This window comes from Amphiura filiformis, chromosome 20, assembly GCF_039555335.1.
Source record: "Amphiura filiformis chromosome 20, Afil_fr2py, whole genome shotgun sequence".
NCBI classification, from domain to species: Eukaryota; Metazoa; Echinodermata; class Ophiuroidea; order Amphilepidida; family Amphiuridae; genus Amphiura; species Amphiura filiformis.
The window spans coordinates 39,817,091-39,829,322 of record NC_092647.1 but is presented as its reverse complement, the minus strand read 5'-3'; the positions used below and the strand labels follow the sequence as shown (position 1 = coordinate 39,829,322).

General features: G+C 37.1%; 1 protein-coding gene across 3 annotated transcripts in view; it reads left to right on the top strand.

Moving 5' to 3' along the window:
- The window catches only part of LOC140142910 (aminopeptidase N-like), a 148,293-nt gene that overhangs the window by 126,089 nt on the left and 9,972 nt on the right, over positions 1 to 12,232 (top strand). For all 3 annotated transcript variants that reach the window (XM_072164935.1, XM_072164937.1, XM_072164936.1), the window contains exons 10-16: positions 977 to 1,068; positions 4,143 to 4,279; positions 5,341 to 5,544; positions 6,301 to 6,383; positions 7,190 to 7,303; positions 7,953 to 8,120; positions 8,331 to 8,471. In XM_072164935.1, coding sequence (XP_072021036.1) covers positions 977 to 1,068; positions 4,143 to 4,279; positions 5,341 to 5,544; positions 6,301 to 6,383; positions 7,190 to 7,303; positions 7,953 to 8,120; positions 8,331 to 8,471 — 939 coding nt within the window. The remainder of the gene's footprint in view (positions 1 to 976; positions 1,069 to 4,142; positions 4,280 to 5,340; positions 5,545 to 6,300; positions 6,384 to 7,189; positions 7,304 to 7,952; positions 8,121 to 8,330; positions 8,472 to 12,232) is intronic.

Genomic DNA, 12,232 nt, shown 5'->3' with positions numbered 1-12,232 from the left:
ATTATTTAACGAGAAAATTGGCAACTTGTATTGACATACACGTAAAAGGCTAAAGCATCCGTGAATAGGAACACATTTGCAAGGTAACGTTGAAGAACTAGGGATAATTGTTTAAGTATTTCTTTTCTAAATCGAGACAAATTTGATATTGACGTTTTTCTTTTCAAGCGTTGAAAATTAATTGAGCAAAACGAGACTGGATTGAGGATATGCAACAGTTAATTGTTTTTAGTGGCGATTACGAACGGGGCAGGTGAATTGTATTTGTACATTGATTCACACGGTTATATCTTCACAAACACTTTCACTTTTGCCTCAATCGGTTCATTTAAGAAAGATATCTTCATGCCTTAAATGTATGAAAGAACAAGGTCTAAGTTGATGAATCACATGGGATGAGCTTTATTGCTTCGACTAAATCTAATCTGTTCAAAGAAAACGGTGAAAGTATTTACTGTGCACTTGATTAGGTTCGTAAACTCATTTAAAGCTTTTTCTGAAAATACTCTTTTCAGGAGACTCACCACATTGCATTTTTGGTTCACATAACAAACTTTAAGGAATTAAATTGTTTTGGTTAACTAAATTTTAGTTTTGATTCAACATTATAAAAATATAAATGTACGCATACAACCTGCATCAGTATTCAAATGCTCCCAAATGTTGCTTGAAAAGACTTGCCACTGCACACTCTCACTACATCCGGTTCATTTGTAATAGCCCGAATTTGCTATTCAAGTATATCAACTGCTTCATCTGATGTTTTTATTAGTAAATTTAGTTCTTTATCAATAAAAGTTTGTAAGTGACTGGTTCCAAGTAAGTCACATGTGCATAGTAGTAATAAAGCACAAACGAGCTTCTTGCATTCGACTATAACGAATTACAATAATGCTTATAAGATTGTAATTTACAAATTTTGTTTGACGTAGGATTACTTTTTAATGACCAATTGTGAATACGTTGCTCTTGCCAGGTACGTCTGGGAAGTTGAATTTTCTCACACTCATGCATCAGAACGGCAATACGACACACCACGGAGAACATTCTTGGACAGAGAAGTATCAAGTAAGACAATATTGCTCTGATCTAGTATTTATATACATTTAAAAGACAAATCCCTCATAAAAAATTATTGACAAACACAAATGCACTGGAGTCGTTCCTTCAAAGTTGTCCTATCTGGCCAGTCATCAAGTACTTCCTCCATCAATGCATCAGTTCCCCAGGGGTCAATATTGGGCCCACTTTTATTCTCTGTCTTCATTGATGACCTGGGTGATGAGTGTGAAAAACAGCAATACCTCTACGCAGATGATTCCACCTTGTTTTGTTTGTGAGATTACATCTATATAGAGACAACCCTGAAGCCGTTACTGTTAGCTAAACAGAGACCTGGAGAAAATGAGGATTTGGGCAGACAGATGGAAGGTGACCTTCGAGCCATCAAAATGTAAGGCAATGACAATATCAAGAAAGAGGAATCCAACCAAACTAGATCTTCTGTTTGGTACCACCAAAATGGCTGAGAAGGAGGAGCTGGAGATCCTGGGAGTCACAGTTGACAGAAGCTGGGCGCTCTGAGGAGAGTTGTAAACAAACTTGATGTGAGAGGCAGAGCAACCGTTTACAAGGCCCAAGTTCGCAGTGTGATGGAATATGCCTCACTGCCTTGGATGAGTGCCATCGCCACCACTCTAGGATTATTAGACTCTATCCAGAGGAAGGCCCTTCGAATCATAGGTATGAACGATTACAGAGCTGAACGTCACATCTCTCCATCAAAGACGTCAAGTTGCTGCAGCAACAGTCCTCTATAAATGCACACCAGCTTGTGCCCACCAGATCTGAAGACACTGCTACCAAAGCCATTTGTAGTCAGAAGAGCTACCCACTCCAGCCTGTCCATGCCTTGCCATGCTCTCACAGTACCAGTTTCTAGAACTATATCTACTGGCAGCCCCTTCATCCACACTGAAGTTCACGTTTGGAATAGCTTACCAGAAGGAGTAGTCGGAGACGTAACTGACAACGGCACGCCATCCTTCAGTATCTCATTTCATGTGTCTGATGCTAGTTACTGTAGCCCCTCACTCTTGTTGTTCCTAAGCTGCTGTGAACCACTGATTGGCCCATGTGGTTGTCTTTTATAGTGCCTAGGTGCCTATAGTTCTTGACTTGTGTCGCTCCTCATGGGCTATTGTTCACTCTAGCATTTTATATTTAAAAAAATTCGAACACCTTTAACTGCATACATAAAGTTAGTTAAATGTTACTGTTTTATTGTTTAAAATTTGAATTTATTTTTGTTCTTTATTGAATTTTACTGTAAAATAACAATACTGATTTTTACTGTTTTATCGTATAAACACCCTAGCAAACACGCAACGTTTTACAGAAAAGGTTGATGCGTCCAATGCACGAGCCCCGAAGGGGGGAGTGCATTAGACCCATTAACAGAGACATTGCGATTTCCAAACGTAGACATCGGACGTACGTTGATCTATTCAAAACCACTCTCCTGTATCGAAGCGAGGTCACGTATTTAGCTATTTTTGAAGATATTCCACGTGCGAAATCGACGTAGATACATCGTTGAAAATGCACAAAATTTGTCCATTTCACAATATGTTAAAGACAGTCAAAGATAATGAACATATGAAGGAAAGTCTAATTATTATTATGATCCGTTTTGTTTGTAACAAATCATTATAATAAAGGTACAGCGATGTGTTAAAAATGGACTAAATATAAACGCAATATTCACACGCAGAAATTGCCCATTGAAATGTGTGTGATATTTTGCGTTAAAAAAATGACATTGCGATTTCCCATTTTGGATTCCGACGTAGAATAAAAACGCAGATGCTACGTTGAAATATGCTGATTTTACCTCATGTCTAAGTCCATGCAACGCGCCCAATTTTCAGGACGAAAAAGTCTCATTTTGAAAGTAAAGTCATGATGTATGTATGTAGTGATCTTTAATCTACCAAAATATATGTTTTTGGGCAACTATTATTTGGGGAGCACAAAAAACAATTAGGTTTAATCAGCATGTAGGTCAAAATTTTAATCAAAATCAAAAGCGGTCTGTTTGAATTTAGGCAGAGACTCAGCTCACTGTTTTTTTTTCAATCACTATGCCCTCTATCGACCTAGGTTAGAAGCTGTTAGATTAGATCAAATATTATAGTCTTTATTCTAGCTGTCTTGTTCTCCTTCGTGACGAATGAGCACAATCCAGTCTGGAACCGAGACTAGCAATATTTAACACCGTATTAACGTACGTAAAAACGTACGCGAAAACGTACGTTACACGTGCTGCGTTTGGTAAATCGCAATGTCTCTAATATCTCAGTACAAGTGCATTATTTTGTACAATTTCTCGAACTAGAAATGACAGGCATTTATTAACCTATTTCATACGCGAGAAAAAGATTCCTGAATTTGGCTATTTTTGTAACAAAATTGTCACTAAAGTGATTGAAAATAAAAGCAATGTATCAACCCACAAGAAAAACGAACGCGTCTTAAAACACTGCACGTAGTACGCGTAGTATATGTCCGTGCACTGCATATACACAATCAATGCATGGTTTGCATTTTTCTAACGCTTGCTCTGATTGGTTGTCGCTATGTAAGAGTATATGAAAACGGAATAAACGTTTTAAGAATATTTTGTGTTTGCTGGGACGTACCTTAAAGGAATATTTCGTGATCCTAGCATCCTCTTTTTATGACATTTTTCAGTAGATATCCACGAAAAAAGCTTATTTCCAAAATTTCAGTTGATTCCGATTTTGCGTTTGCGAGTTATGCATGATTATGTGTATTACACTGCTCCATAGACAATGTGTTGTAATTTCGTTCTGGTGCACCAGAACGAAATTCAAATTTAACGATATTTTTGCTAAACGAATTAATCTGCAAGAAATATTTGGTACATAAACATTATGTAGCCAGAGGTATCCAGTGGTGTAAAAATGTCAACTTTTGTTGTGGGGGGATGAGGCTATGGATCACGAAATGCCCCTTTAAATGGTTTATCTTGAAGTATTACGCACGATCAAGACTTTATAGCAGATATTAATTCATGTGTTCTTGTTAACAATCTCTCCTCTTGTATTTATTTACTTCAGAGGTATTTGAACTCTCCCCTGGTGTCAAGGCTACTGATTGGTATTTATCTAACATCAAACAATATGGATATTATAGAGTCAATTATGACAAGACAAATTGGGACAGATTGACCAAACAATTACTAGACGATCACAAGGTATTGGTAAAATGTACTAAAAGTAGTTACAAAAGCTATTTCATTTAAAAGCCACACTACCCTGTGATTTTAATAATATCTTCCACACAGGGAGAATGAATTCCAAATGGAATTAATACGTTTAGGAGTTCCATTTGAATTCCATGTGCTCTCTGAGAAAGATTGAGCCTGAATCGTCCACAGCAGGAGGACAATAGAGCTGGTTATTGTGCTAATTTCATTTGAAATTCATACTCCTTCTGTGGAAGAAGGGACAAACACTTGTATACTAATGTTGGTGTTTTTGAAATGCCAGCCTTTTCTAAACGGACCATTGGCTCTACATGAGATGACTAGACGTTATAGTCTGGACATTTCATGGTGCGTTTGGAAGAAGACAGGCAATTCAAAAACAACGAAAACAGAATATGAACAGTTGGCGAGCAATAATTGCCATACAGCGTATGTTGCAAATTATACAGTAAGCTAAAATAAACAAGGTACCAGTTACGTTCACTAGTGTATATCCTAACCAAAGACAGATATGTCATAATTGGAACCAGCAGCCAATAGCCGCATGTTTTAGCTCAAATTTAAGACCTCATTCGTTGACATTGTTCAAGAAATAAAAGGAAACACAACGATCCGAAAACCCAAGATGATGCCAATTTAAAAGTTGCATGCCTTATTGATTTGTACAGAAAGCGTTCGCGAACAAGAGAACTAGCGTCGTGCTTCCATTGATTAGCCAATTTCAAAAAATAAGGTCTTAAATCAGAGCTAGAAAGTACAGGCATTGGCTGTTTATTTTAATTTGGACATTTAGGATATACAGGGGTGAACACAACTGGTACCTTAATTCTTTGGCTTACTGTATGTTTGCTATTTGAATCGGTCTGCTCACGATGTGAAGTGTACTATCTGCTATATTATTCATTTCCAGATACATCATTTTACAGACGATGACCATGCCAACGGTCCTCTCATGTGTCTCAGCTGGTATTGTAAATAAGTAATATAATAATAATAAATAAGATTGGTTCATTTTCAGCGCAATTTTCTTATGATTTATTTATTACTAGGTAATACCGGTTGAAAATCGAGCACAACTTATCAATGATGCATTCAATCTGGCGAGAGCTGGAGAAATTGATCAAATTACAGCACTTAATCTGACGGCTTATTTAGACAAGGAGAGGGAGTATCTACCCTGGGATTCTGCTTTGACAGTGGTGAATTATATTAGAGATATGTATAGTCGACATCCGGGATATGGCCCATTAGAGGTAACAATAATGACATCATTTCAGGTTATTTTAAAAAGATAACAGTATTGTAAGGGTTATTCTATGATTTTGTGAAGGTGGTGGACTATATACATAGGATAACATCATTATGACTTGATGATGTTATTTACATGTACATCGTCATTTTATTACGAAATGTCACAAACCAATGCAATTATGTTATGCAAGTTTTATGAACATGATTGGTACTTTGGTTTGTGATAGTTTTGTCTTCTTTGTTTCTTTGATGTTTATTTCTTAATCGTTGTTGTGCTAATTCTCATGTTAGAGAAAAATAAAAAGGTACTATTTGTTTGTGGGCCATCTGAAAAGGCTACTATAAAATCACTGACATTAATCAAGTTATATAGCAAAAAAGTACATTTTGGGGGTTTGAAGCTTCGAAATGGTATATTTTCTCTTATTATATGACATTTTTGTTAAAATATTTCCAAAATTCATCCGCACGGCTTTGTTTTTTAGTAAATATTCGCCGTACCTAATTCAGCTTCGAGGGCGCACTGCCATTTTAAGGTGTTTACGGTACAGTGCGTCAAAACAAGAAAAGTCTTAGGTCAACCTATTTTGAGTTTGAGATCATTTTCCCAAAACGCAAATCATAGTCGGCGAGCCCGTAAAGTAGGTGTTTTGTCGTCGCTTAAAAGACAAACTTTCAAATTTGACAGCGCTTTCATCATATGTATTTATTGGAGAAAATCTATATCTGTTTGTTTTCCCTCTGATTTTTTTCTTCAGAAATACATGCTGCAGAAGATCACGCCATTGTATGAGAGTCTTGATTGGAACGATGACCCAGTTAACGATCCGCACTTAAAACAGTAGGTACCCAGCGCACACAAAACGTTTTTAAAACGTTTTTAAGGTTTTTAAGGTTGTTTTTGGATTTTTGGTTTTGGTAAAAACGTTTTAATAACATTAAATGTCGGGTATTATAAAGGACATAAAAACGTTATGAAACGTTTTGTATGAAAACACACTACAAACATATTTTTAAAATGTTTTAAAAATGTTATTGTAAAATATTTTTATGCCAAATATTTTGTCAACACTTAAATAACATTATGTTATCAAAAAACGTTGTTGAATGTTATGAAAACGTTTGATACCATTTTATATAACCCAACATTTAAACGTTATCTGACAATCTTTTCTAACCTTTTGCGAATGATATCGAAAATGTTTTGTGTTTGTTGGGATCATGTATATATAATACTGAAATCTGTATTGCATATTTGCTTTATGGTATAATGATTTAAAGTAAAGCTTTAATGCATAATGAAAATCTTTTTACCCCGTATGAAAGCATAGCATTATAAAAAGTATAACTATAATGTGGTAAAATCATGCTAATTATGGGTATTATGGTTTGTTTGACTCATAAATGGCAAGGCTAATAACAGTATGCTTCGACTACATTAATACGTATTTATAAATACGCACGTGACTACCTCCGCGCTGCCATAACAGCTTGTAGACAGTAAGTCTCGAAGTGAAATTTACATAGCGTGTTGTCTTCTTGTACATATAAATGTTTGATGTATTTTGTTTAGATTCCATGTATTAGGTCCTTTTATAAAGGACTATAAAAATAAATACATTAAATCCAGATATTTTTATTTTTAAGGATCAACCGTATCAACGCTGTACATATTGCCTGTGTTTATGGCCTTGAACACTGTCTTATGAAAGCAACCCAACTCTACGCGGCATACATGGCTAATCACACTCTATACAATCCGTAAGTTGATAATGAAGAGCACTGCATACAGAGTACCTATATACAACATGCTCATCTGCCAGTACACAGTTCTTTAATCACAATATGTATGCACATTTATAGACAGACCTTTGAACAAGTTGGGTACAAAACTCATATGCTATAAATTTCAGGTCAAATTCCAAGATATGCTCGTTAATGGAAGTTACTGAACTGTGCCCATGGAATGAGACATGTTTGGCTCATAGTGCTACCTACGAATCCAAGATTACCCCGATAACACATAAAATGACCTGATCATGGATTCCATCAAGTTATATGTTCCCCTCCCAATGAATAAATATGGGTTCGAAACATATGACAGATATTATAATTTATTACCAGATCATTAAACGTCATCCAGTTTGGGAACGTCACCAGATCGGGCAAGAGGATTACAAAAACCAACATATAGAAACAGTTTGATTGGATTGGATTCCTGATAGCATTGAAATACTTCTGAATACATATAAAAATATCGTTGCAATCAAGAGTTGTTTGGTAAAGATAGTATATGCAAAAACGCGGTGGAATAATTATAGTTCAGTTGCATGTGGCTCGAATTGCTTTTGATTTTTTTCTACGATACTAAAGCATGGCAGCTCTAACTTTTCTTTTATATCGTAAACAGCATAACACCAAACCTGAAGCTTACAGTCTATTGCAATGGCATCAAAGAAGGTGGTCAGGATGAGTGGGACTTTGGTCTGGAAAGATTAAAAGAGACAACGGACTCGGCAGAGAAGAACTTATGGTTTTATGGATTGGCTTGTAGTCAGGAACCGTGGATACTAAGCAGGTAAAATACTGACACAGATACTATATGTACATAACGCGGTGGCATCAACATGTGTGATTTTACACATTATATATTCCCAGATTTGATCAGGCACTAGTGATGTCCCAAAGAAAGCGTGAAACGGGTTTTGTTTTGAAATGTTCTAACTTCCAATAATGACGTCTGTATTTACGTAGTTACAAATTGCTTCTATTTCATTTTCATTTTCAGATACCTCGAGCTAGTCTTCGACTCGGAAGTAGTAAAACATCAAGATGCCTTCCTTGTAATACGTTTTGTAGCAGAAAATTACGTCGGGCGCGCATTAGCATGGGATTTCGTCAGGGCAAATTGGAATCGATTGCGTGAACAGTAAGTAAAGAACGGAAGACAAAACACCTGACGCGATTAAGTTATAACAACTTTCATATAACCGCCTTTACCAAAAAGCAAGCAAGAAATTACAACAGAAATTCAATCAGTAATTCTCGAAAGCCGTTGTTAATATATGATGCGCACATCGCTACTCGGTGGTTAATGCGCAGATCAACGAGCGCAGTAACGATGTTCGCAGGCGGCGGATGACATGATCGAGCCGGCAACTCGTGAAACCGCCCGACCGTATGGCATTTTCCATATACTCGGTTAGTTTTGTGGGGTTCATTATCGAACCCCAACGGTTTTAGCTTGTATTTATATTATTTATCAACATAGGCCTATTTGTTTGTGATATTTCAAGCGTTTTAAAATTTCAAAATAATCCCATTCAATTACACGGTTGACGATGAAAATTTACTGAATTTAGGGACTGCACGTCATACACCACCTGGATGTTCGCATCGATATGCGAACATGATCGATTGCACGGGAGTCTGTGGATTGCCGAAAAAATCAATAATAGTAACAGGCAACTCATTTGTTCTTGATTATGTTTCATAATTAATCTGCACATACATGTTAGTTAGGGGAAAAAGTTCACTTTGGTGACCACTCTCTGGCTAGTAAGGTTTGACGATTGATTCGACTTCTATGGACCATTTAGAGAAAAAATAGCCACCATGTCCCTCGCGAAAATCCCGGCATTTTTTGCTAGAGGCCAAAATCCAAAATGGCCGCCGCCACCATTTTGAAAATTTAAGTTTTGAACCAGAGCACCTATAATCATGCACAAAGACACTTTTTGGATATGTCGACTACAAGGATTGCGATTCTGACATAAGTTTGACATTACGGCATCATTTTCACCCAGAAATCCAAGATGGTGGCCGGCACCATCTTGACAAATTTAGTTTTGAACAAGAGGACCTCAAATCGTGTACAAAGACACTTTTTTGGATAAGTCGACCACAAGGATTTCAAATTTGACAATACTTTGACATTACGAACTCATATTTACCCAGAAATCCAAGATGGTGGCCGCCGGCGCCATCTTGAAAAAATTAGTTTTGAACAAGAGGACCTTAAATCGTGTGCAAAGACACTTTTTCCGGTAAGTCGACCCCAGGAAATCCGAATCTGACATTAATTTGACGTTACAAAATAATTTTAAGAAATCCAAGATGGCCCCATTTGGTAGAGCGTAAATGTGATTTTTGAATGAGAGTAGAAGCATAAGTGTGTCATTTCCGCCTTATCTGGGGTTCACGTCTCTTATATGGGGTTTCAACTGCCTTATCTTGGGTTTACATCCCTTATCTAGGGATAAGGCACCTTATCTGTGGTTTAGACGGCCTTATCCTGGGTTTACGTTCCTTACCTGTGGCTAAGATGCCTTAACCTTAGCATATCGCAGTCTAAACCCAGATAAGGCATATAAACCCCAGATAATGCGCGGTAACCCCAGATAAGCGACGTAGACCCCAGATAGAGCAGTCTAAACCCCAAATAAGGCGCCTTAACCCCAGATAAGGGTCGTAAACCTCAGATAAGAGACGTAAACTCAGATATGGCAGTCTAAACCCCAGATAAGGCGCCGTCTGGTTTTTACTTCTCTTATTTAAGGTTTATGTTCCTTATTTATGATTAATGCGCCTTATTTGGGGTTGGGACTGGTTTATCTGAGGTGTACGTCCCTTATCCGGGGTTACGGCGCCTTATCGGGGGTTTAAACTGTCATATCTGAGTTTACGTCTCTTATCTGGGGTTAAGGCGCCTTATCTTGGGTTTAGATGTCTTATCTGAGGTTTACGACCCTTATCTGGGGTTAACGACCCGTATCTAGAGTTTGGGCACCTTATGTGGGGTTTAGATGCCTTATCTTAGGTTTATGTTCCTCATTTAGGGTTACAGCGCCTTGTTTGGGGTTTAGACTGCTTTATCGGCTGTCTACGTCCCTTATCTGGGGTTACGGCGCATTATCTGGGGTTTAGATGCCTTATCTGGGTTTAGACTGCGATATGCTAAGGTTAAGGCATCTTAACCACAGGTAAGGAACGTAAACCCAGGATAAGGCCGTCTAAACCACAGGTAAGGCGCCTTATCCCTAGGTAAGGGATGTAAACCCACGATAAGACAGTTTAATCCCCATATAAGGGACATGAACCCCAGATAAGGAGGAAATGACACACTTATGCTTCTGTTCCCATTCAAAAATCACATTTACGCTCTACCAAATGGGGACCATCTTGGATTTCTGGGCAAAAATTATTTTGTAACGTCAAATTAATGTCAGATTAGGATTTCTTGGGGTCGACTTACCGGAAAAAGTGTCTTTGTACACGATTTTAGGTGATTTGGTTCAAAACTTATTTTTTCAAGATGGCGCCGGCGGCCACCATCTTAGATTTCTGGGTAAATATGAGTTCGTAATGTCAAAGTAATGTCAAATTTGAAATCCTTGTGGTCGACTTATCCAAAAAAGTGTCTTTGTACACGATTTAAGGTCCTCTTGTTCAAAACTAAATTTTTCAAGATGGTGCCGGCCACCATCTTGGATTTCTGGGTGAAAATGATGCCGTAATGTCAAACTAATGTCAGAATCGGAATCCTTGTACTCGACATATCCGAAAAAGTGTCTCTGTGCATGATTATAGGTGCTCTGGTTCAAAACTTAAATTTTTCAAAATGGTGGCGGCGGCCATTTTGGATTTTGGCCTCTAGCGAAAAATGCCGGGATTTTCGCGAGGGACATGGTGGCTATTTTTTTTCTAAATGGTTCATAGAAGTCGAATCAATCGTCAAACCTTACTAGCCAGAGAGTGGTCACCAAAGTGAACTTTTTCCCCTAACTATGTGTTATATATTGACGCTTCTCGCGAAAATGCTTGCATTTCTAAAATGGAAGTAAACATGCTTGCATAGTTATTTTGAACCCCAAGGCAATAGAAACAAATCACTTCGATCTTTCGATCGACCATCGATGTGTGGTTGATCCTTATTATTTATAAAATCAATTGACCATTGACCAATATAAATTTATCATTAATTTTGATTAATTAGTTGTTAGATCAGTAATAAAAGCATCGAAACAACATCGACGGTCCATCCAAAGATCGAACAAATTTGGTTCTGATGCCTTAGTTAACAAGTGTATGTGGTTTGTGGTTGTGAGTATGAATGTCGATAGCCTGTTACGTAATTGTACAAAGTATGTTCCGCAGACTATGGTGCATTCCTACCTTAACTAAATGTCATAATTATTGCACTTAATGTCAACCTGCATGACTATAAGTATAGATGTTCTGTGATAATTGTGTACACATCATAAAACAAGCGTGCCAAAGAAATAATTATTTATATTATGATTGCCACTTTGTATAAACCACATGTAATGGGGCACTTCGTGAACTTATTCCAAAAACAAAATGAGATATTTATACCACAAGAAACCTATGACTATAAAAAATTATTATGTGTATAAAAGTTCTTGCAGACTCATTCGTCTGACAATGATATCGTGCAATTTGTACACCATTGTACACAGTGACCTATAGAGCGCAGTAATACATGACTTTTTCTTTTCGTAACTCACAAATTCAGTATCCTAATCACCTGAAATTTTGGAAATAACTTTTTTCGTGGATATGGATTGAAGCATATCTTAAAATAAGGATGCTAAAATCACGAAATATCCCATCTGTACATGGTTAATATTTTGGTGTTGTTTTGAGTATTTCACTGTATACCACATCATC